Source organism: Heloderma suspectum, chromosome Z (genome assembly GCF_057233095.1).
Source record: "Heloderma suspectum isolate Gila_16-S chromosome Z, 16-S_ref, whole genome shotgun sequence".
NCBI classification, from domain to species: domain Eukaryota; kingdom Metazoa; phylum Chordata; class Lepidosauria; order Squamata; family Helodermatidae; genus Heloderma; species Heloderma suspectum.
The window spans coordinates 2111419-2137256 of record NC_139476.1 but is presented as its reverse complement, the minus strand read 5'-3'; the positions used below and the strand labels follow the sequence as shown (position 1 = coordinate 2137256).

The following is a 25838-nucleotide window of genomic DNA, read 5'->3' as shown; positions in this document are numbered from 1 at the left end:
CACTGCGGAGCTCAGATGGATCTTTGGGTTTGGGGAGATTGTTGAGCTAGGAAGCAGGCCAGACAACGTCTAGTGTGCAAGTGGTCAAGTATTGAAGGAGATGTGACCAAACACAAATGAGAGCCCCTAATCCTGCCTATCATGTGGCACTGGTAGCGGTGCAGAAGGCCACCTTCACCACCACCATTGTGCTCTCAAGAGGATGGATTTGACTCCAGTTGTCAGGTTCCAGCCTGAAGCTGAGTTCCTAAATCCAAAATGGAGTCCAGACTTGTGTCAAAGTTCGTTAGCTCAGATTGATGGCCTGGGAAAGGAGGAGTGGAGACTGCAGGGATAGACAATACTGGGCCCTGTCCAAGAGGAGATGGAAGATGTGTGACCCGCAGGGATTATCGAGCCATTCAGAAGAAAATGGAGAAGTCTGATGGTGATGGTGCCAAAGTCTGGTAGATTGGTCTCTGCATTCAGTGGGCAAGGTAAAGAAGAGGGACAGAATGACGGTGGCCCCCCAGCACACCTAAGTGGCCCACATGGTCTCCCTGAGCACACACCTCAACATGCCTCCACTCCCCCTCCCCATTTATTCTGATGTGAACCTCAGGTCACATAGGAGGAGAGGACAGAGGAGCTGAGTTAGTAGGGCACGGGGGCAGGAAAGGGCTGTAGCTCAGTGGTAGAGCACACACTTTGCATACAGATTTGATCCCCGGCATCTCCAATTAGGGCTTGGAAGGACCCTCATCTAAAACTCAGGACAGCCACTGCCAGTCAATGTGTATGTATTCCTGGGCTAGAAGGACAACCGCTCGACCTGGAATAAGGCCACTTCTTCCGTTCCTGAAAAGGTCATTCCATTCCTGCAAAGAGGGTCAAGCCCAACCTACCGTATGAAAACCAAGATGTGCTTATTAACCAATATCAATTTCCAAACAGCCATTGGGGACTTGAAATTCCACTGCTATTCTGACCAGGTTTGGGTTAAAAGTCTCTACATATATAACATTTTCAAAAATGAGAGGCGGTACAATGGTCAAGCTGAGCTTCTATTTTTTCACTGCCATCTAGTGGCCAAACAGTACTTCAGGGTCAAATTTGAAAAACCTGGGTGGGAATGGCAAACAGGAAAGACAAGAAAGATGTTTCTGGCAATTGAAATAAGGAGAAAATATAATGCAAAGAGCAAATGCCTCAGCACTGGGCAAAGGTGCTAGTGTGGAAAGGACCTTGTTCTTGAACAGATAACTCAGCAAATTAAATTTTCAATAATTTTATGGGACTTCCTAAGTAAATATACTTGACAGGATAGTAGAGTACCAGGGCGTGTTCCAAACGGATGGATTCCTTAATTCTTTCTCTTTATTAGATGATCTTTACAATTGAGATTGGGCCTCAGCACAATAATGTAGCATTTGGGGAGAAAGATGCAACCCAGGAGACCAGCCCCAGAGGCCAAGATGGAGAAGACCTCCACGGCCACCATGGACTTCCCCTTGGTGCTCAGGTAGGTGGGCACAAAGGAGACCCAAACGCTGCAAAACACCAGCATGCTGAAGGTGATAAACTTGGCTTCGTTAAAGCTGTCCGGCAATTTCCTCGCAAGGAAAGCCACTGTGAAGCTGACAAGGGCTAGGAAACCCATGTATCCCAAGACAGTGCAAAACATGGTGGCTGAGCCTTCATTGCACTCCACTACGATCTCTCCATCCAGGGAATGGAAGTCCAAGCTTGGGAACGGGGGAGAGGTCAGCAGCCAGACAGCACAGATCACAGCTTGGATGAGGGGACAGGCCAGGACAATGGCGTTTGTCAGTTGTCTCCCCAAGAGTTTTCTGGCCACGTTTCCTGGCTTGGTGGCCATGAAGGCCAGAACCACCATGACAGTTTTTGCCAAGACAGAAGAAACAGCAGCAGAGAAGGTGATGCCAAAAGCAGTTTGTCGGAAAAGACAGGTGACCACTGTGGGCTTACTGATGAAAAGGAAGGAGCAGAGGAAGCAGAGCAGGAGAGAAATGAGGAGGACATAGGTGAGCTCTCGGTTGTTGGCTTTGACAATTGGTGTGTCACGGTGTTTAATGAAGGCTGCCAGCACTAGAGAGGTGATCAGAGAGAGGAAAAGAGCCAGAGAAACTAAAACAAACCACAGTGTCTCTTGACAGGAAAGAAAGTGGATCTTCTTGGGGATACACTGATCTTGGTTCTTGTTTGCGTGTTGATCTTCCGGGCACAGGACACAGTGATCTGCATCTGGAATGAGCAACTACTATTGAAGTATCTCAAACATGAGAGAAATATTCTTTCTGCACAGGCCAGTTCAGCCACAAAGGAGGAGATGGAAATAGCAGTTCTCAAGCTTATTGTACTCCTAAGCAATAAGCATATGTATTGGCCCCAGGCCAGTAACCAAGTCACCTGTCGTTTTAGAGGGGCCTAGACATCCATAATGCTTTGCTTAGGTTCGTTATTGGGGCAATTTCCTTGCTAGTGGGCCTCTGAGCATGCGAGATGAGTCAAAGGTCAATAGCGCGGCCCCAGCACATCCCATGCTAACAAAGGCTAGTATCTTATCAGGGCCTAGGAAGTGCCTGAGAAGCGAGGCTGTGTTTATACCGAGTTACAGGCGGCCGTGCTGGGAAAGTTCTGATGGTTTCCCTTCTGACCAAGCGCTGTTAGTCTATGCCGGAAAAGTTGCAGATGAACGCTAATTAACGCTTGCTGCTGCCATGCTGCTTCACTGCTGACATGTATGGTATAAGACCCATTGAACCCCTTGGCTCTGGGTTCAGAGAAGCTGTCTGATCCAACCACTGGGTACGCCTGTGTGCTGTAAGTACTCAGTAAAGGCACCTTGTAAGCAAACCTAGACCTGGCTTACCATTATCTCAGCACCTCCAAACCTTAGCAGTCCACAGCCGGGGCAAACAGCATAACATCCATTTTATTGCTATCTGTTTAAGCTTCAGTAACTGATTTGGTAAGACCACAGATGGAAAAGTTACAAGACACTTTTTTTTACATGACTACCCGCTATGCCAGACTTATGTTCTATATTCCGCAAGCAGGAAAAGCTCAAATTGTTTAACCAGGAATGAAAACTAGGTAACTGTCGGAATTGAACCATGATCTTTTACTTGCAGCACCTTCTGAATGAGCAAAACAACAAATAGATTCCTTTCTGTCATTTACTTTAGATTATGGTCTGTCCTCTGAGGAGATATGTTCGCGCAGAGGCTGGGGAACAGGTCACAGAAATCACTAGAAATAAAAGGGCAACCTGTTTGATTTTGGGGTAACATTCCCCAGTTGTTACAAGGATGACCAACCACCCGTCCTGATCAGCATTTTGCCCTAAAAGCTTTAGGTCTGATGTCCTAAACAACCATTCTAGAAAATGAAGCATGAGGGTTATTATTCTATTATTTACATAGAAAATAATATATTTCAGGTAAATCTGTATACTTTGCAAGCAAATAAATAACAGAAGTCTACAATCCAAAATGGAATTTACAGGAAAAAATATTCCTGGGGGACATGGCAGACTCTTCTCCTTGTCTGTCATCTTCCCCTTGGCTCCACTCCACTCTGACCCCAGCATGTTCTGCACTTATATGGCTCTTGAAGTTGAGGTACCTGTTGAGTTAGAAATCGTCCCTTCCGGACAAAGATCACATGTGTAGCAGCAAACCGGCTTCCCCTCAGGAACCTTTCTCCAGTGCCCCGGAGAGCACCGCTCCACACACCTCGCAACAGGTGTTTTCTAAAAGAGAAAAGACAAGCAGTTGAAGATATCCAGTGGATCCACTTTCCCAGGACCAAACCTGGGAGCTTTGCATGCAAAGATTGCTTTGTACCGCTGGATAATGACCCCTCCCTGGACTCAATAGGCCTTGGTCTCATCTAGAAAGGCAACAAAGGGAGAGAACTGCAACAGTCTTTAGTTCTACCGTGACCCTAGAACAGGGGTCGGCAACCTTGGCGGGCCCAATGGCACATTTGCCTTCGAAGACGGAAGGTGCATTTGGCCCACAGCCATTTGGACCCTGAGCATTATTTCGTTCCTCCTCCACCCAGCTTGGATTCCCACTTATCTTCAGCCCCCAGCCTCGATTCCCTCTTCCTGATTCTTCCCTCCACCGCCGCTGCCACTTCCATGGGGTGGGGGTGGGAAAGGAGAGAGGGCGTGGGGAGCGGCTGGCAGGTGCCTTCAGTTGTCTTGGTGGGTGCTCCCTTCCCAGCAGCTGCCCCCAAACCTTCACTTCAACCCCACCTCTGTAGCCCACATGATGGCGTCAGAGCGAATTGCAAAGTCTTGGCCTGGGGGAGCCCGTGAATCCACTCCTCCAACTTTCACAGGAAAAAAAGATCCATTTGGGAAGAAGACCCAGTTCAGGAGATCGTATCTCTTGCCATTTTCAGTGAAAGAAACTTCATCTCCAGCACTGTTGTTAAACCGGACGTTCCTCAAAGAGGCAAGAATCTGAAACGGAAGAGATGCTTAGAAGACAGCGTGTCTGTGAGTGGGAGCTGGTATCTTCTAACAAACTGCAACTGCCTTCCGGTTAGGAGACCGTTCCCACCCACCCCATACTCTGTTGTTTCGTTTCCTGCTTAAGATTCATCTTCTTTGGGCGAAATCCCTTGGACATGCATGCCCAGCGCTTTGGGCTTTGCCCCATCTTGATCTTGATCACAGATGAATCTTGATCACAGATGAATCGTCATCTGTGATGATTCTGCCCGTAGATGGTGCTGTTTCATCGAAAGATATAGAAAGCCCCGTTAAAGCTGCTCAGAAACGGGGTTTCAACTGCATGTCACCTTCGTCATCGGAAGGAGCCAATCCTAATCGCTCCACAGAAACGGAAGCAAAACGCTCCAGTAGGGCGGCAGGGTTTTCCATTGACGTAGAGACACCCCTAGTGTCTTTAGAATGGACCAAGACCAAATGGACCAAATCTGCAAGGAACTTTTTACAGCATTGCCATATCTTAATGAGAGCATTACCTGCCATGGCTGGACATTCAGAAGACTCTTGGCTTCCCCCATCATTGCACGGTTGGATCCTGAGATGTACATGGCATGTAGCGCGTGTGCCACGGAATAGACGGCATTGTAGATGCTGTAGCTGTGACTGGACATCCTCGTTTCAAACAAGGATACTGGCTGATTCACCAGGTTTTCCTTCCCAGTACACTTTCTGTATCCCCATTCAAAGCTTTGGCCTGATTCCCCAAATTTACATTTAAATGTCCTTTCCCACCAGTAACGGAGAAAGGCGTCTCCTTGCGGCCGGAGTGGATCTAAAGCCCTGAGAAAATCCTTGTATTCTGGCACATCCCTTCTGTGGACTCCGAAGTGTAAAGCACCATGGATGTGTTTCAGAACTCGTCCACTCAGGGGGGATCCGGTAGCAGCCATTTCCCAGAGGGAGGTCAGGATCCAAACCTTCCTAAATGGCGTCTGGGTATTTTCTTCATGAATACCCAATAAAGCTGCTATTTGTATTATAACACTGGAATCCCCAAACACAATCATCACTTCAGGCTCCAACCAAGGACTTGGGATAGTGCCAGATCGTACTCGAAGTGCGCGGGGCTGGTCCATTGACCTGAACATGTCGGTGAAGGCCACACAGATGTCCTCCCGCTTGAGCATGGGTGTCAGCGTCTGGATGAATTCTTCACCTCTCTCATCGCTGTGAACAACCAGCCCAACCCAGTTCCAGTGGAAATGCAGGAGCAGCCGGACTAAGCCCACGTACTGAAGGATTTCCTTGGGATCGATCCGGAAGAAGGAAGGGAATTCCCTTTTCTCCCCCTGAACAGGGTTGAGCAAGCCATGACCAAGCTCAAGGAAGGAATTTCCTGTTAGTCTGTTGATGTTGTGGCATTTTAAAGACATTTTAAAGAATTTGGTGGCACATTTTGTTTTATGGCACGCGCTTCCCTGGACTACTACAGATGACTCCAGGTGCATGAAGTGCTACCAGGAAGGAAGACATCCATTTAAAAAATAGATGTCTGAATACCAAGTGAAGTTCTGCGATGTCTTTAAGACTCCCCCTGTGTGGATATCACCCCCCAAAGTCAGGTCCGCCATGAAGGGAACCCTGGCAAAGTTCCTAACCACTGCAATGAATGTGGTTATTTTCCAGGAGGTTCACCCCGTGCATGCATTTGGGGGGCATTCTAGCTATAGGGCCCCTCCCCAAAGACAATATTAATAGCCCAATACATAGAGGACTGACAAATGTTATATTATGGTAGGTGGGGGTCTTCCCCCAACCCCCGGAGGAGTAGCTGCATAAACTGATTGCAGCAAGAACAATAAGGAATCTTGCAGCAACGTCTTTGTTACCGAGTCTTTAAGGCGTCACAAGACTCCTTGTTGTTTCTCCCCATCCAAAACTCTTCCTTACAAAACAGACCCGTGGCTGGCTGGGATCAGTCACACAGCAGCCACCTGAGATTCCTGGCTACCACCACGGTTACTGCATGGCAGGTTGGCCAAAGTCCGAAGGCCCCCCACACCTGCCATCCAGAATCAGGGCAACACAGCCACTGCATGGGCAAATACGTGTTCAGAGACTGGGGTGTCTATCTCAGTGTTCCCGAGCTCTGCTGGTCCCCCACATCTCTCCCCAGAAGAATCCCCTTACCTGTGGGATCTTGTAGATGCCCATTAAGGACGTCATCTCCCTTGAGGACTGGACGTCGAGACCCCCAATAACGGAGATCAGTTTATCCTGCCTGTCGCATTTATAATTGGGAATCATTTGGCTCTGCGAGGAAAGCAGAGAGATGCTGTTCTCATGCATGAACCTGACGATGTCCATGTGCGTATAGATGCTGTAGCCCAGGCTGGTGTTGGGAAGGAGAGTCGGATCCTTGTTGAGCTCCGTGGTGGCGAACGCCAAGGCCAGGAAGTGCTGGTAGCTCTTGATTACTGTCCTGCAGGGACGAGGGAGACATTGGGAGGCGGGTGAGGATCCCAACGGAACCGATGAGAAGTGGGGGATTAAAAAGCCTATCTGGCTCAACCTTCTTTGAACGAGGCAAAACCTTCTAGACCAAAGACAAGGAACGATTCACAGAGAAATTTAGATTGTTCTGTTCACACCGAGAGTCGCACGGTTCTGCAAGTTGCGTTTCATTAGATGAGCCCTTGGGGATGAAACCAAGGTGGTTCTTTCTAGGTCGGCGTCCTGTGTCCGAAGGTGGTCAGCCAAGAGGCTTGCTGGGAGCCCCACAAGAAGGACACGAAGGCAACAGCCCTCCTTTCCTCTTCTCCCCCACACAACAACTCCTGTTCTGCGGTAGACTGCCTCTCATCGTGGAATCTCTGTTGAGCTCTCGTGGGTCAGAGCTGCCAATTGACCTCTCCTGCAGAAGCTGGTCTGATCCTTTTTTCCGGAAACGTGACCCAGCAGCCATCATCACATCTCCAAATCTCTCCACGGTAAAGCGAGTTTTTGCAGGTGTGATTCAGCACCACTGAGGGGCAGGGCAGGGCTGCAGCGCGGTGGCAGAGGCCCTGCTTTGCATGCACAAGGCCCCAGGTTCAACCCCCAGTGTCTCCCCGTGGGCCGGGGGAAGTTTCCATCCTGTCTGAAGCCCTGGGGAGCTGTTGCCAAGCAGTGCAGGGGAGACTGGCCAAGTTGCCCCCAAGCTCTCATCTGGTACAAAGCAGCTTCCAGCTTAAAGCGGAACCGTGAGGGCCGGAAACTGGTTCCATATCTAGGGCAAGGACCAGAGCTTACTGACAGTGCACATCCTTCAAATGCGACTGGCCCCAGGGTCAATCCCTGGCATATACAGGCAACCCCGGGAGAGAGAGACCCTGTCCAGCACGCTAGAGAGACTCTGCTCGCTGCCGGGCTAGAGGGGGTCACTGCTCTGGCTCAACAGGAGGCAGCCCCCGTTGTTCCTGTTTCAGTCAGCCCTGTTTTCAGAGCCATGAGGACTGGCATCTTGATTTAGTTTGGCACAAGCACCTGCTTTGCACACCAAAGCCCCAGGTTCAATCCCCGGCAGAATTTAGAAGCATGAGAGGGAAGGAAAGCCACGGCCATCCAGTGCAGGAGAGACTGAAATAGATGGACCGATGGTCTCTCTCAGCTGAAGGAAGCTTTCAAGGAGGCCGACTCCTTTTTGTTTTGCTCCCTTTACAGCGCACCTAAAGCGGAATTGCTGAGCCTTTTGTGGTCCAAAATATATCTTAGGATATATGTCAATTTATACGTATATCCTTAATTTTGAAAAGGGCCCAGTTTGTTCTTTTAGTGATGAAAGGACTTTGCATAGAAATGGAGTATAGGGCTGTTCTTTTCTTTCCCTTTTTGGATTTGGATCCAATCAATTTGGATTTCTATGAATCCAACCCATGGATTCCCAGGGTTGCCGGCTGCAGACTTGTGGATCAGGTTTTAAAAAAAAATTCTGGAATTGTATGCAAATTTAGAAAAATATATTAAAATTATAATACAAAACACTGGCTGAAAATGTGCATTTCCCATATATGCTAAAGTATTTTGGGGAGGATTTGCACAGCTGGGGGGGGGGGGATTTGCATGTTTGCGCAAGTGTGAATTTCCGCAAATGTGAAATTGCTCAAATTCAGGAAATTGGAAACAAATGGATTCTGCCAATGAGCAGATGACAGGACAAAAGGCACCTGACAATCCAAGAAATGCAGACAGAATGGATTTCACAAAATCGGAACATTGTCCCCAGTACAACTCCTATGGTCCCCAGTCTCACATATCAAACCAGGAAACGTTGAGCACCAGCAACATGGCTGATGCATATACCTGACAGCAAAGCAGGCAGGCATCTGTCCCAGATCCCTTGTGTGGAGACTTACACCGGAATAATGGAGAACTCTGATGAGTCGAAACGATGGAAGTCTTCGGGCTTGGTATAGTAATAAGTGCCAAGCGGTAAATTCCCACCGACAAGGAGGTCTCCTGGCCTGTAATAATCCCTCTGCCGGACAATCAGCCAGGTCAAGAGGCAGTTGGTCCTCTGCATCCTCCGGGTGGCCTGAGACAGGAGCCGAAATATTAGTAGCAGCCAAATCATCAGCAGCATAGAGAAGCCTCCCCTTTGAGGTCGGTCACCAAACAGGACCTGCAGGGAAGTTGAGCATGCAGGCCCCGGCAGGGGAATTAGATCTGGGCCAGAAATGATCTGACGCGAAGCGATCAGACACCACCCCAGCCCCACACGGAAGGGCCCGGAGCGTATTTATATTACGCGTGTTTTCTCCTGGATGTCATTGTTATTGACTTCCCCGCTGGAAATCCCCAGGGCTTTCCTCATGAATTACTGTCATTTAGCTAGTTTCGTTCTAGGGAAAGAACCGCAGCCCCACAGCACTGGGATCCCTTCGCACCTCCGAAGCAGGAAAACAGGGCTGCGTCACGCTCTGCTCCTCTCCGGGCCGGTTGTCCAGTTCTGCCCTCTGACCCGTGTAAATCTGAGCACCGCAGTCTAGACGGAGTCCAGGCCCGGAACAAAGTTGCATAGTTCGTTGGCCCAGATTGATTCCTCCAGAAAGGGAGGAGTTGGCAGCAGGTTCTAGCAGCGCAGAGCTGGGCGAGGAGGATGGGACGGCCGGTCTGCCTGCACTTACAGCATCTTAGAGGACCTCCGAGGATCTACTAGGTCGCTGCCTCCATTTCCCATTACTCTGAGGTGGGTTTCCAATCACACAGGGCGGGAGGGCTGGGAGGGAGGCAGGCAGGGAGGGGGGTCGGAGCGCACACTTCGCCTGCCGGACGTCCCAGATCTGAGCGGCAGCATCTCCAGCGTGGGTTCGGAAGGGCTCTTGTCTGAGACTCTGGAGCGCCACTGGTGGCCCGTGCAGACGAGAGGCAGGCATATGGCCCCCGGGCACCAGTGCAGCCTTGGGCGCCTTCCCCGGCTCCTGCTGGGGCTCCGCGCCCCCGAGAGGAGCCCCCGGGGGTCCTGCGTAATCCCCCCGGAATCCCTGTTGGCCAGTCACAGTAGCCAGCCACAGTTGGGGCTGGTTAAAGAGGAGGAAAGGGAACGAGGGCGAGGGCGCATTCGATGGCTCGAGATAGCAGCGCAAGCTGGAGAGAGAAGGAGGACGGAGCGGGAAGAGAGAGGCTCAGGACTGGCTGGAACGAGCGACCGGAAGGGACGGAGCACAGAAGCTCCAGACGGAGGAACAGGGAAAGAGCAACGAGCTCCTTGGAAGGCAGAGGAGCTGAAGCAGAGAGGGGGCTGCTGGGAAGCGCAGGAAGGGCCTTCTAGAGCAGGCAGCAACAGTGGTGAGCACACCAGAATGAGCGGACAAGAAAGGAGTTGCTCCCGCATCGTGCTCAGTAACGGATCATTCTCACTCTGCAACCACTTAGCTACATCTAGCAGGTCTTTGCCCACACTGCAGACCTTCACCCTGATCCTGCCAATATTTACCCTTATTACACAGTGGGTGTCCAGCCTGATCCTGCGGATACTTACCTCACTCCATGAGCATTTCCCTGATCCTGCAGAGACTTCACTGTATCACCTAGTGACCATCCATCCCTGTCCTACAGCTACTTACTCCACTCTGTGACTTTTTATCCTGGGCCCTGCAGCCACTTACTGGTATTGCTGTAGAGACTTTTCACCTCATCCTGCAGATACTTACTACAGTTGCAAAACGTGAGCTTGATCCTGCAGCTACTGACTGGAATGACCCTGTGCTTTAACAAGGATTAATAAAATCTATAGTTGCTGCATTTGCATGGTTCATTTGGGATGAGAACAGGAGAAAGGGACCTGTCCGCCCGGGCACAGGGGCCGCACTCGTGACACCCTTCAACTCTTCATGATGTTCTGTTTTCAAATAACAACACCTCTTGCCAGCAGCTGGGATCCCTTCAAAGCAAAGTGGGGGTTTCCACCTGCTCTTTCCCGTGAACACCCCGGGCCACACGTGGGGGCCAGAGACATCCTTGGGAAAGGAAGTGGGCGGGTGGCTGCAGGCCTGTACTTCCACCTCCATCGAGTCAATTCTGTGGTTTTGCGCAGGGTAGTTTCTCAACTGGCTAAATGCCCACGGGCCCCAAAAGGGCACCTGTTCCAGGGGTCTAACCAATGGTCTAACTCGGTACAAGGCGGCTCCCTTCAAAGACATTTTTCCTGAGGGGGAGCAACTGCCTAAGTTTGTTCAACATGTCTGGGGGCTTTTATCTGTGGAAATATTACAGGCTCCAGTTCGTCTCTCTAGTTAAAGACTCCTGTGGAATGTGCTTCCCAGCTTTCTGCCATCACGTGGGCCAGTAATCCTCCAGACACCCTATTAGTCCTGCACACCAACGGGTGCCGCTCTCTTGTGCCATCTTTCTCTAGCATGGCAGCTCCTGAGTCTGCCCGTAACTGCGCCCCATGTCCAGCGCTCCTGTTGTGCAGCAGCGGGCATCTTGCTGCCATCTTGAGTGTTGCAGAGCCAAACTACAACTCCCGTTGCCTGTATCGTTTTTTCAGGGAGATTATTCCATAAATGGGGGGCCACCACCGAAAAGGCCCTCCCCCTTGTTGCCGCCCTCCGAGCCTCCCTCAGAGGAGGCTCCTCGAGAAGGGCCTTGGATGCAGACCATAGTGTACGGGTCGGTTCATCCGGGAGAGGTGTTCTGTCAGATACTGTGGTCCTGAGCCATGTAGGGCTTTATAGGTCAAAAGCAGCACTATGAATGGGCTCGGAAGCATACAGGCAGCCAGTGCAAGCAGGCCAGAATGGGTCTTATATGTTCAGACCTTCTGGTCCCCATTATCAGTCTGGCTGCTGCATTTGCCCAAGCTACAGCTTCCGAACCATCTTCAAAGGCAGCCCCACATAGAGTGTAATGCAGTAACCTAACGGGGAGGTTACCAGAGCATAGACAACGGAAGCCAGGCTATCCCTGTCCAGATAGGGGCATAGCTGGGCCACCAACCTAACTTGGTAGAAGGAACTCCATGCCACTGAGCCTACTTGAGCCTCAAGTGACAAAGATGGCTCAAGGAGAACCCCCAAGCTACGGACCTGCTGCTTCAGGGGGAGTGCACCCCATCCAGAACAAGTTGAGCACCCTCCATCCGGTCAGCAGAACCACCCCCTAACAGCATCTCAGTCTTGTCAGTTTATTAGACCGCATCCAGTCCATTGTCACAGCCAGGCACCAGTTTAGCACATCCACAGCCTCACCTGAAGAAGATGAAAAGAAACGGCAAAATAGAGCTGTGTGTCATCAGCATACTGATGACAGCACACTCCAGAACTCCGGATGACCCACTCAGTGGTTTCACGTAGATGCTGAATAACATGGGGGACAGAACCGACCCCTGTGGAAGCCCATACTGAATAGTCCACGGGGCTAGGCAATATCCCCCAAGTACCGCCTTCTGGAGCCGACCATCCAAGCAGGAGCGAAACCACTGCAATGCAGTGCCTCCCACTCCCAGCTCAGACAATCGCCCCGGAAGGATGCCACGGCCGATGGTATCGAAAGCCACTGAGAGATTAAGGAGACTCGACAAGGTCACACTCCCCGGTCTCTCTCCCGACATAGGTCATCATACAGGGCGACCAAGGCTGTTTCCCTGCCAAAACCCAGCCTGAACCCCGACTGAAATGGATCTAGATAATTGGTCTCATCCAAGAGTGTCTGGAGCTGGTTGCTCACCACCTGCTCAAGAACCTTGCCCAGGAAAGAACGTTTGCCACTGGCCTCAAATTATTAAGATTGTCCAGGTCCAAGGAGGGTTTCCTTAGGAGTGGTCTCACCACCACCTCTTTGAGGCAGCCCGGGACCACTCCCTCTCTCAAGGAGGCATTTATCGCCTCCCTGGCCCAGCTAGCTGTTCCTTCTCTGCCAGCTTTTATAAGGCAAGAGGGGCAAGGATCCATCGAATCATAGAATAGTAGGGTCGGAAGGGGCCTACAAGACCTTCGAGTCCAACCCCCTGCTCCATGCAGGAATCCAAGTCAGAGCATCCCTGACAGATGGCTGTCCAGCCTCGTCTTGAATGCCTCTAGTGTGGGAGAGCCCACCACCTCCCCAGGTCATGGGTTCCATTGCCGTATTGCTCGGAACTGGGCATGCTTAGCCTTGAAAAGAGAAGACTGAGGGGAGATAGGATAGCGCTCTTCAAGTACTTGAAAGGTAGTCACAGAGAGAGAGGCCAGGATCTCTTCTCCATCATCCCAGAGTGCAGGACACGGAATCATGGGCTCAAGTGACAGGAAGCCAGATTCCGGCTGAACAGCAGGAAAACCTTCCTGACTGTCAGAGCAATACAACAGTGGAGCCCATTCCCTAGGGAGGCGGTGGGCTTTCCCACACTGGAGGCGTTCAAGATGGGGCCGGGCAGCCATCTGTCAGGGTCAGGGATGCTCTGACTTGGAGTCCTGCATGGAGCAGGGGGTTGGGCTTGATGGTCTTATAGGCCCCTTCCAACCCTACTATTCTATGATGGAGCCCCCAAGCGGGAAGGAAAGAAGGCAAGCATTTATCCCGGATCCCTCTTGTGGACACTTACACCGCAGTAAAGGCGACCTCTGATGTGCCAGAACTACAAAAGGCTTCTCCCTTTGTAAAATGATATCTGCCAAGCGGTAAGTTCCCACCAACAAGGAGGTCTCCCGGGCTGTGATAGGGTCGCCATTTAAAAGGCCTCGTCGAGCAGCACGTTGGTCCTCAGCATCCCCTGGGTGGCCTGAGGCAGGAACCGAAATATTGGCAGCAGCCAGAGCCAAACCATCAGGAGCACAGAGAGACGTCCCTTCCTAGGTCTCTTCCCTCCTAGTGACCGAACAGAACCTGAGAGAGAGCTGGTTGCGCGGCCCCAGCAGGGCGTCAGCCGGAGATGACCAGGCACCAAGTGATCAGACGCCGCCAAGGCAGACGTGCAAGGGCTCAGGGTGCATTTCCATTACGCCTGTTTTCCCCAGGATTTCTCTGTTATTGACTTGCTGGATGGAAATCCAAGGGGGATTCCTCAAGAATTACTGTCATTTCCATAACTGGAGGCTAAAGAACGACCACGGCCCACAACACTGGGCTCCCTTTGCACTCTGGAGGGAGAAAGTCAGGCTTGCGTCACTCTCTGCTTCTCCATGGGCCAGGAGGACGTGCCTTCGGTTGTCACGTTCTGCCCCCTGACCTGTGTGAATCTGAGCACATCCACGGAAAGGGGCGGAGCCTCTGGTGGCCTCCTCTGCGCACTGCAGCCTGCTGCCCTCAATAGCCCCGTCCAGCACATATACCGGGTGCCCCCTGGTGGCCTCCTCTGCGCATTGCAGCCTGCTGCCCTCAGTAGTAGGGATGGCCGAGAATTTCTCCCCGAAACTTCGGGCGGCCGAGTGCCAACGCATTCGACCCCTCCGAAATTGGTGGGGAAATTCTCCGACGCCCCCCCCCCCCCGGGATGGGACTTACCGTGGCCGAATGTCCCTCTCGGCGGCGGGTCCTGGCGGCGGTTCGGCGGCGGTTCGGCAGGGGCGGGGGCGGTGGCCGGTCTCCCGACTGGCTGCCGCCGCCGCGATTGCAAAAAAAAAAAAGTAAAGTAAAAACAAAAAAACACCCCCGTGATTTTTTTACATAGCCTATCATGGTGACTTTACATAGCCTATCATGGCTAGATTTCCGAAGTCAGCCATGATAGACTACGTAAATCATCACGTAGCCTATCACGGGTGACTTTAGGGGGGGGGGAAGCGCGTACGCAAATGGCGGCTCCCATGGGCCGCTAGGGATGGGCGTAACGTAAATCGTTACGTAGCCTATCACGGGTGTGTGTGTGTGTGTTTTTACTTTTTTTTCGCGGCTGGGTAGACGGGGCGCTTCTACCCGGCCTGAATTTCGGCCGGGCGAGGTGGGGCGCCTCCCCACTCTCGCCGGAACTTCGGGGGGAGAACTGAAGCATCTCCCCCCCACCGCGAAGCAAGCTTCGAGAACAGGTAAGGGACTTTCGTCCATCCCTACTCAGTAGCCCCGTCCAGCACATATACCAGGGTGCCCCCTGGTGGCCTCCTCCGCCCACTGCAGCCTGCTGCCCTCAATAGCCCCGTCCAGCACATATACTGGGGTGCCCCTGGTGGCCTCCTCTGAGCACTGCTGCCTGCTGACTTCAATAGCCCCATCCAGCACCTATACCGGGGTGCCCCCTGGTGGCCTCCTCTGCACGCTGCAGCCTCCTGACCTCAATAGCCCCGTCCAGCACCTATACTGGGGTGCCCCCTGGTGGCCTTCTCTGTGCACTACAGCCTGCTGACCTCAATAACCCCGTCCAGCACATATACCGGGGTGCCCCCTGGTGGCGTCCTCTGAGCACTGCAGCCTGCTGACCTCCACAGCCCCGTCCAGCACATATACCGGGGTGCCCCCTGGTGGCCTCGTCTGAGCACTGCAGCCTTCTGACCTCAATAGCCCCGTCCAGCACATATACCGGGGTGCCCCCTGGTGGCCTCCTCTGAGCACTGCAGCCTGCTGACCTCAATAGCCCCGTCCAGCACATATACCGGGGTGCCCCCTGGTGGCCTCCTCTGGGCAATGCAGCCTTCTGACCTCAATAGCCCCGTCCAGCACATATACCGGGGCGCCCCCTGGTGGCCTCCTCTGGGCACTGCAGCCTGCTGGCATTAACAGCCCTGCTGAAGACCTCAGTACTTTATTGCTTCATTTCCTACCACAAATGGTGCTTGTGGCTAAGTAAAGTCCATTTAGCGGCAGGGGAGTGGCAGGACTAGCGGGGAAACTTCGTTGTTTCCCCGCTAGTCATGACGGCGCTATGACCCAAGTACCGTCACACTGCAAACCGGCACATGCTCAGGGAATTTTTCCTTGTTTCAGAGTTGGTGGACAACTTCCCCCTTTTCTTTTGCTCTGACACAGAGGTGGGGAACCTCAGTCCTAGGTCCCAATCCAGCCCTCCTGGGCTCCCAATCAGGCGTTCCCCAGACCAACATACCCTTCCCCAGTCCCCCCCTTTTCCCCAACCCACTTGCTCAGTTTCTCCCAGTCAAAACGGTTGGAATGCCTCTCCAGGGCCCTAGTTCCTGGGAAGAAGAGCTGAAAGCTCCAGCATGCTGGTGTTTTCCTGTATTTTGCCCCCCCCCCTTTGCCTTCAGTCTGTCCACCCCTGAGAGCTCCTCTGACATTGAATATGGCCCTTGGGCTGAAGGGGTCCCCAGCCCTGCTCTGACATGCCAGGAATGTAGGAGGAGATGGAACGCACGGGATGGTAGTGTGCTGGAGGAAAGAAGCGTGAGCAGTGTGCGCCGGAGCTGAAGTCATGCTCATGGCCAAGAGGCGCTCCCACAAGGATCTGTAATTCGGTACATGGACTAAGATTACAAACCCACCCCCTTGCCAGTCACCTGGCACATGTGCAGAGTGAGCTTAAGCATAGCAGATCAAGTTCAGAACAGAAGAAGATAAGGAGAGACCTTCCGGATCGGACCCAGGGTCCATCTCGTCCAGCATTCTGCTCACACAGTGGCCAGCCAGCTGTTGACTGGGAACCGACAAGCAGGACATCAGCACAGCAGGGCCTTCCTGCCCATGTTCCCCAGCAACTGGTGTACATAGGCTCACTGCCTCTGATAGTGGAGGCAGCACGGAGCCATCCGGAGCAGGAGCCATCAATAGCCTTCTCCTCCAGGAATACGCCCACCCGCCTTTTAAAGCCATCCACAGTGATGGCCATCACTACATCCTGTGGTAGCGGATTCCACAGTTTAATTCTGCACTGGGTAAAGAAGTCCTTCCTTTCATTCGTCCAGAACCTCCCACCAATCAGCTTCATGGGAGGACCCCGTCGGGTTCCAGTATTTAGGAGAGGGAGAAAAATGTCTCCCTATCCACCTTTTCCACACCACACTTAATTCTGAACACCTCTGCCATGGCTCCCGTTGCTCGCCTCTCGCAGGAAAGGAGGTGCAGCCATTGTCCCGTCTTAGCCTCTGTATTTTTCACGGCCATCTCGTGGCCAAATGGCACAGCATCTTCCAAGTTGGGAACACTGGGGCAGGCGGGAGGGAACTGGAGAAAGCCAAGGCACAGAGGGCGTTTCTGACAGTGAAAATGAAGCGGCGATCAAACGAAAAACGGACTATTAGAATCATGAAGGCGTTGCAGTTATCTCGTGCGAGTCACAGTAACTGCAACCCAGTAAGCATGTAGCTGAAGAATGAGACTTCTGCCGCAGTCCCATAGCCGCTTCCCTGGCAGTGAGGCACATGGAGCTCAATGGGCCTTTCCTCTGAAAAAGCACAGGCCGCGTTTGTGAATTAGTCCACCATCCTCTGCCATACAACGACGCTAATAAGCAACTGTGAGTGGCCTAATAACCCATCATGGGTTGTCGTGACATCCAAATGGGGCAATGCCTTTCCAGAGGAAAGTCCCATTGAGTTCCATGTGTGTAATCTGACTCACCCCTCGCCCCCAGTCCTACTGCAGTCCTCCTGCCTAAGCAGTGGTGCTGTTTCACATCTACAGTGTTGGATTTTTGCAGTCCAGAGGCACTGATCCAACAGCCAAACCCAGCACAATCATTCACCAAGCAGTGAAGGTTCCAAGTGTGCAAAAAAGGGGGTTGCGGCACTAAACGTTGTGGGGGGGGGGGGTTGCAGGATTGCACACACAGCCTCTCCCACTGAGGAGGCACCCAATCTACCAGCCAAACCCAGCATGATCACTCATCCAGGAGCAGAGATCCCAAGTGCACCAAAGGGGGTTTGTGCCTTGGCAACAGACAAAGGCTGTGGTGTGGCAGGAAGCACATTGTTTAAAGTAACTCAGCATATTAAATTTTGAGAAATTTTCTTGGTGTTCCTAACTAGATGCATTTGATAGGAAACTGGACTAGAAGGGCATGCTCCAAATTGCTAGATGCCTTAATTATTTTTCCTTATGAGATGATCCCTGGTATTATGACTGGGCCTCAGTATAATAATGTAGCATTTGGGGAGAAAGATGCAACCCAGGAGACCAGCACCAGAGGCCAAGATGGAGAAGACCTCCACGGCCACCATGGACTTCCTCTTGGTGCTCAGGTAGGTGGGCAGAAAGGAGACCCAAACGCTGCAAAACACCAGCATGCTGAAGGTGATAAACTTGGCTTCGTTAAAGCTGTCAGGCAATTTCCTTGCTAGGAAAGCCACTGTGAAGCTGACAAGGGCCAGGAAACCCATGTAACCCAGGACAGTGTAAAACATGATGGCTGAGCCTTCATTGCACTCCACTACGATCTCTCCATCCAGGGAATGGAAGTCCAAGTTTGGGAACGGGGGAGAGGTCAGCAGCCAGACAGCACAGATCACAGCTTGGATGAGGGGACAGGCCAGGACAATGGAATTTGTCAGTTGTCTCCCCAAGAGTTTTCTGGCCATATTTCCTGGCTTGGTGGCCATGAAGGCCAAAACCACCGTGACAGTTTTTGCCAAAATGGAAGAAACCGCAACAGAGAAGAAGATGCCAAACAGAGCTTGCCGGAGAAGACAGGAGACCTTCGTGGGTCGACCAATGAAGAGGAAGGAGCAGAGGAAGCACAGCATGAGGGAGATGAGAAGTACGTAGGTGAGGTCTCGGTTGTTGGCTTTGACGATTGGTGTGTCACGGTGTTTAATGAAGGTTGCCAACACCAGAGATGTGATCAGAGAGAGGAAAAGAGCCAGAGAAGCTAAAACAAATCCTAGTGTCTCCTGATAGGAAAGGAAGTGGATCTTCTTGGAGATACACTGGTCTTGGTTCTTGTTTGGGTGTTGATCTTCCGGGCACAGGACACAGCGATCTGCATCTGGAATGAACAACCATGATTGAAGTATTGCAGAGATGACACAGATGTTCATTATATGGTAGCCAGTCCAGTTCACAATGAATGAACAATCAAACAAACTCATAAAATTTGCTTCAGAATATGAACTCGGAACATGTATTGATACAGAGGCCGGGAACCTGGTTACAGAAGTCACTACAAAAAAGGCACTGTGTTTCAGACTGGAGTGGGCTATCAGGTTCTGATTGCAACAGACAGGGCTGAGCACCTAGTGAAATATTTCAAACGTGACAGAGAAGTTCTGGGAGCGGGGCGTAATTCAGCCCACAAAGTTAGAGATGGCGTTAACCAATCTGCATGTTACTGTACACCCAAGAGTACAACGGCCCCTTGATTGCTCTCTCTTTCAGCTTCAGCAACTTCTTTCCTAAGAAGAATGTCTGGAAAAGTGGAAACCACTTTACAAACAAAGGAACACGCCATTCCCCCATCCCAAGCTTATGTTCAATGTTCTGCAAGGGGGGAAAAGACCAAACTCTATTACTAGTAATTGAACAAAGATCTCCAGTGTCCTCTGAATGAGGAAATAAATACACATGTCGTTATATTCAGATTTCGAATGCCCTTCCTCACTAGACATGTAAGTGCAGAGGGTAAGGGACAGGTTACAGAAGACATTATAGGAAAAAGGGCCATTTGTTTGGGACTAGGGTATTATATTATGCCTCGGTTGTTATCCTGGATGCTGGACTGAATGGTGTTCTTTAAGAATGTGTGAGAAATTCATTTCAGTTCATTTTTTATCAGGATTTACTCCACTCCCACTTTCCAGATTGAACATGGACTGAAACGCAATTTGCAGTCAAAATCCATACATTTCCGACCTTGCAACGTGATTCGCAGACCCCCCCAAAAAAATATGTTCAACTGCACGCATATGTTTGAAAAATGTATATGAAAAAATATGCAATTTAAAAAATGCACACAAATATGCTTCAATAAATGGGAGAAGAAGAGCATTTCAGAGATGTGCACAATTGATGCGAAGCATGAATAATCTCGAATGGACCCATGTTAAAAAATAATACAAAGGAAGTTGAGCAGGATGCGTATGGAAGAAAAGCCAATGGAGAGAGAGCTCTAGAGAGAGAGAGAGTTAAAAAATTACTGATTTGCTGTTGTTGTTGTTGTTGATCATAATCATAATTCATTAGAACATTTCCTGAGAAAACTATGAATTCTTTGCAAACAAGTAAAACTCCAAAACTGGAAAAAAAGAAGAGGAAGAAAAAAGAATTTTATCCGTAGAGAAACTTGCAGCATCTATTCCTCATCCATGATCTGCCCATCTTCTATCCCATTTGTGTCCTAGGTTGTCCCAGACTTGAATGTGTCCCTTCAAGACTCAGCTACCTGTCTGGTTAGAAAAGGTTCTTTCTGGACAACGGACACATTCGTAGCAGCAAACCGGCTTCCCCTTTGGAACATTTCTCCGGTACTCTGGAAAGCACCTCTCCACACACCTTGCGGAGGGCGGCTTCTGAAACGGAACGGAGACAGAGTTGAGGTTTTCCACAGGACAGAAATTGCCCTAAACAAGTCTCAGAGTTACTCAACAGGGTTTCCCATTTCATGGTGAGTAGAAACTCCAATTTGGAGGGCCACATCTATTCTGGAGATCTGCAAATATAATAAAAGGGGCTCATACAAAATACCGAGGCAGATATTTGTTTGTTTGTTTATTTGATGCATTAGGTGTTGGTATTGACCAACTTGAATTGGGCCCAGAAAACTGGTAACCAGTGCAACCCCTTCAGCACAGGAGTGATGTGGTCTTGCCAAAGGCTGCATTTAATCAGGTGGGCTGCTGTGTTCTGTACCAGCTGCAATTTCCGAACTGTCTTCAAGGGTAACCCCACATAGAGCACGTTACAGTAGTCTAGGCGAGAGAAGACCAAGGCATGTACTACCGATGGAAGCAGATGGTCAGGAAGGCAGGGGCGCAGCCTCCATATCAGATGGAGTTGATACAGCGCTGTCCGGCTCACAGCTGACACCTGAGCCTCCATGGACAGCTGGGAGTCCAAAATGACCCCCAGGCTGCGGACCTGGTCTTTCAAGGGTAGCCGTGCCCCATTCAACTCCCCCAACCTCCCCTTGTCTCCTTGAAAAATACTTCAGTCTTGTCGGGGTTCAGTTTCAGCTTACTCCTTCCCATCCAACCACTCACCGACTCCAGCCTCTTGGACAGGGTTTCTACAGCCAACCTTGGTGAAGATTTAAGTGAGAGGTAGAGCTGCATGTCATCTGCATATTGGTGGCACTGCACCCCAAACCTCCAGATGACAGCCCCCAGCGGCTTCACGTACAAGTTAAATAACACTGGGGAGAGAATAGAACCCTGTGGAACCCCACAAGTGAGTAGCCAAGGGTCTGAAGTCTCCTCCCCCAGAGCTACCCTCTGGTACCTGCCAGAGGAAGGACCCGAACCACCGTAATACAGTGTCCCCTATGTTCAACCCCTCCAGGCGGTCCAGGAGGATACTGTGGTTGACAGTATCAAAAGCCACTGAGAGATCGAGGAGAACAAGGAAGGAGCATTCGCCCCTATCCAGAGCCCTCCGCATATCATCCACCAAGGCAACCAAGGCTGTTTCTGTCCCATGCCCAGGCCTGAAGCCTGACTGGAATGGATCCAAATAATCAGTTTCTCCCAAGTGTTTCTCCTGCAACTTCAAAGCCACCACCCGCTCAATCACTTGCCCCAAAACAGCAGATTCAAGACCGGGTGGAAGTTGTTCAGTTCTTGGGGGTCCAAGGAGGACTTCTTTAACTGTGGTCTTATCACTGCCTCCTTGAGGGCTGATGGCATCACTCCCTCCTCGAGGGAGCCATTCACCACCGCCTTGATCCCCTCCCTAAGTCTCTCCTTGTAGCTCATAATGAGCCAAGATGGGCAAGGACTGAGTAAGCAGGTGGTCGGCCGTAAAGATGAAAGCACCTGTCCACTTCCTCAGAAGGAAGAAGCTGGAACCGATCCCACATAACCAGTCTGCCACTGACCACCCCTCATTCACTAACTGTATCCACAGCGCACAGAATAGCACTCCTGATCCGGTTGATTTTATCCGCAAAGTGCTTTGCAAACTGAGGCCTTAGAATGCTCTATTGGTTCTGAACAACTGGACCAACCTCATTCTGGACCACCTGGAACATCCTCCTGGGACGGCACTCTGCAGACACGATAGAGGCAGCACGCACAAAAAATTTACTGCTCTTATCTCCACGTGGTAGTCTGAAGCTACAGCTCTAACCCGTGTGTGATAGTCTTTGGAGAAAGATTTCTGCCACCGGCGCTCTAGCCATCTCGCCTTCCGCTTCAGAGCTCGCAACCATGGGGTGAACCATGGTATAGTCTCAGCTCTGCTCAGGGGGAGAGGGCGTTTCAGAGCCACACAGTCTAATACCCCGGTGATTGCAGCATTCCAGCCACCCACCAGGGTCTTGACCAAGTGGCCGTTTGCATGTTCCAATCCCCAAGTGCAGTCAGGAATCCATTTGGATCCATAAGACACCAGGGGCAGATCATCTTAATGGGTCCTCCACCCCTGCGGAGGGGTTGTGAAACCAAGACGTCCAACCCCACCAAGTACTGATCTGACCATGACAAGGGGGAGGCGGATATACCCCCGATTTCCAGGTCACTCCCCACCTCTCCTGAAGCAAACACAAGGTCTAATGCATGACTGGCTACATGGGTGGGTGCAGTTGGAATAGGGTGCAGCTCCCGGGAAGCCATGTTCACCATGAAGTCCCGAGGCGCCCCCATGAGGATGGCCTCCAAATGCACATTGAAGTCCTCCAACACCAACAAGTTAGGGGACTGCACATGCACATCAGAGACCACCTCAAGCACCTTGGCCAGGGAGTTGGTCGTGCAGCAGGGTGGACGGTACATGAGCAGAATCCCCAGACTGTCCTTCGAGCCCAACCTCCAGTACATGCAATCAGCAACCCTGATCTCCCAGAGAGGGGTCTGGTGAGGACCAAGGACTCTCGGTAGATAACAGCCACTCCCCCTCCCTCACCCCCAGCCCTCGGCTGCTGCACATATGAAAATCCAGCTGGGCAAATGGAGCAACGGCTACATCTAGCCAGGTCTCCGTAACACATGCCAGGTCCCCACCCTCGTCCAGCATCATGTCTTGGATAAGAGATGATTTATGGGCAACGGACCTAGCATTACACAGCAGCAGACGAAGGCCAGAGGATGGAGTCACGCATCCCCCAGCCATCTTTCGGCTCTGGACAGGCCCGGAACAGGGGACAGGTATTACGCATCTCTCCCCTGTTCCCCTTACCCAGCATGGCCTGCCCCTAGCACTCCGCCAGCATCTGCTGCCCAGCCTCAGTATGTTCTGGCCCCCAGAGCTCCCCCACCCCACTGCCTCCTCCAGGTGGACACATGCCTCCCTCGTTTCTGCCCACCCCTAAAATAGGCAGCCCACCCCTAAAATCACCAACACAACACCATAAGCCCACCACCCACCAAAGAGTTATAAAAACTACAACTCAGACCATCTTCTCCGTTGTGGCTCCCCTGAGTGGCTCACCCAAGTTAAAGCCCACACAGGTGGCTATATCACACCCCGGGTTGGGTGGAGCTTATCTTTCTCCATCCCTGACTCTCACTCGGGGGGCCCTCCTCACACCACAAACGTCCCCCACCCAGGCTCTCACAGGCCACAGATATAGGAACATCAGAAGCTTCCTTATAACCAGTCCATCTAGCACAAGAAGATTGTGTCCTCTGATAGGTAACTGCTCTCCGGGGTTTTAGACAAGCATCTTTCCCACCCCTGTCTGGAGATGCTGGGGATTGAACACGGAACTTTAAGCATGCAGACCAGGTGCTCTGCCACTGAACAACAGCCCCGTGAAGATAAAACAAGATTCCTCATCTTCATTTCTTTGTTTGATTAATTACTTAATTAAATGTATGAGTCACTGGAGCTCTCAGGGCAACCCACATAAGAAAAGCACATGCAATAAAATCAATGATAAAACACATTAAAAGTTTCAAGAGAAGAAACAATGATTTGAAACACTTTCAAATGAAGAGACAAATCCCAAGCAGCTAAAACATGAAAAAAGAATTATTTTACAGCAGAGCATTAATTGTATCTTTAAAAATAAAACACACCTCAGCTTAAAACTCCTTTGAAAGGCTTGGTGACAAAAAGTCAACAAAGGAGGAGCCAGGAGAACCTAGCCGGGGAGAAGGTCCCACAATTTGGGGGCCACTACAGAAAGCCTACAGAAAAGGCCCCGCTCATGAATAGCCCTCCGCCTGATCTCAGTATATGAGGGCACTTGGAACAGCGTCTCAGATGATGATCTCAGAGCATGGGCAGGAACATCTGTGCAGAGGAGTTCATTCAGATACTGTGGCCCCAAGCAACAACGTTCTTCTTAGATTAAGACCAACGTTGTGTATTGGGACCAAAAACAAACTAGTAGTAGCCAGTGAAAAAACGATAATGAAGATAGTACCATATGGGCATAATAAGTTCCTAATGCCCAGTTACAGTCAGTACCCCAGCTGCCCTATTTTGCACTAACTGAAGGTCCTGGACCATCTGCAAGGACCATCCACATAGGACACATTGCCGTAATCCAGCTGGAAGGTTGCCAGATCACTGAGGCCAGGCTATTATAATCCAGACTGGGCAGTAGCTCACATATCACTCTAACCCGGTAAAAGCTGCTTCATGTCCCAGAAGGGATGCTGGAGAAATTCAAGACGGACTAGAATGAGCTTGGATTTCTAAGAATTTCTAAGACCCTCTCAGGCTGCGCGGAGTCTGTGAACGTCTGGATGAGGTTTTTTGCTGTCCCGAAATTTACACATATCTATTCGCCGGAAAATACGGATGTTTCTGCTGAGGAAAAGTGGAATGCAATGGGGGACAATACACTAAATGTTATGTACTAGGGTAAATGCAGTAAATTCTTATGAAACGTCTTACATGATTATTTGCATATTTTTCCTCCTGACAGGGAAAAAAGGTTGCCTCTGTCTGTGAGCAGACAATGGAACAAAAAGCACCTGACGATCCACAAAATGCAGACGGAGCAGATTTAACACAGTCCATACATCCCTACCCAGAAGACACATTTGCCTCTAGGGAAAATTTGGATCTTCAAGCACACTTAGCCCACAAACGTGATCCATTGCGGGGAGCGCAGCCTCTTCCAGAACAAGCTGAGCAGAGATAAACCACCTGCCAATAGTGACTGGATGGAGCTGAAGTTTATTGGCCTTCATCCAGTCCTTGAAAGCAGCAAGGTGGTGGTTTTGAATACAAGGCCGATTACATAGGAACAAAGGAAGCTAGTGCCGGATCCGTTCCCAGCCCTACCTCGAGATTCCAGGGACTGGATCTGGGACCTTCTGCCTGCAAAGCAAGTGCTTTCCCACGCAGCGGCAGCCCCTCCCTGGCCTCAGCAGGCCTTTGGACTGATAGAGAAAGACATCTTCTGTTCTCAAGGGACAGAACAGGAACATCCTGTAGTTCTCCCACGACCCCAGAACACCCGCTTCAGCCCCACCTGTGTAGCCCACACAATCCCTTCTGAGCGAATGCTGAAGTCATGGCCTGGGGGAGCCCCTGGGTCTATCCATCCAACCTCCGCAGGATCTAGAGACCCATTTGGGAAGAAGACCCAGTTCAGGATATCATATCTCTTGCCATTTCCCATTAAGGAGACTTCATCTCCACCACTGTTGTTGAACTGGACGCTCCTCAAGGAGGCAAGAATCTGAAATGAAAGAGAGGCTGAGCAAACCGGGTAAGAGCTTGCGACTGTGAGTGGGGTCTGGTGACTTCTAACATACTGTGGTGGTCATCAAGGAAGGAGATGGTATTCCTCTGTACTCCATTGTATAGTTCAGAGATGGGCAACACTCGGACAATGCCACATGCAGCCCCCCACCAGATCCCTTAAAAATGAATATAGTTGGGGGCGGGGAGGTGCCTGCAGTGGCTACCGAGTGCCAAAGGGGTC

General features: G+C 51.1%; 1 protein-coding gene across 1 annotated transcript; it reads right to left on the bottom strand.

Moving 5' to 3' along the window:
- Positions 1–221: 221 nt before the first annotated feature.
- On the bottom strand, positions 222–9317 carry LOC146333479 (vomeronasal type-2 receptor 26-like). The gene is made up of 7 exons (XM_084826352.1): positions 9252–9317; positions 8860–9038; positions 6656–6857; positions 5002–5814; positions 3628–3754; positions 1375–2244; positions 222–304 (listed from the first exon to the last, which is right to left on the bottom strand). The coding sequence occupies exons 1-7, from the start codon at positions 9315–9317 to the stop codon at positions 222–224; spliced, it is 2340 nt and encodes a 779-aa protein (XP_084682478.1).
- Positions 9318–25838: the final 16521 nt, after the last annotated feature.

What these genes read in the sequence shown, in the direction of transcription:
- LOC146333479 (XM_084826352.1), bottom strand. Translation starts at nt 9,317, where the DNA reads ATGAGGAAAGCCCTGGGGATTTCCAGCGGGGAAGTCAATAACAATGAC. An exon ending in GCATCTACAAGATCCCACAG is followed by an intron (nt 5,815 to 6,655) that starts GTAAGGGGATTC and finishes AACCCTGTTCAG; the next exon opens with GGGGAGAAAAGGGAATTCCC. An exon ending in GACGATTTCTAACTCAACAG is followed by an intron (nt 2,245 to 3,627) that starts GTACCTCAACTT and finishes TGCTCATTCCAG; the next exon opens with ATGCAGATCACTGTGTCCTG.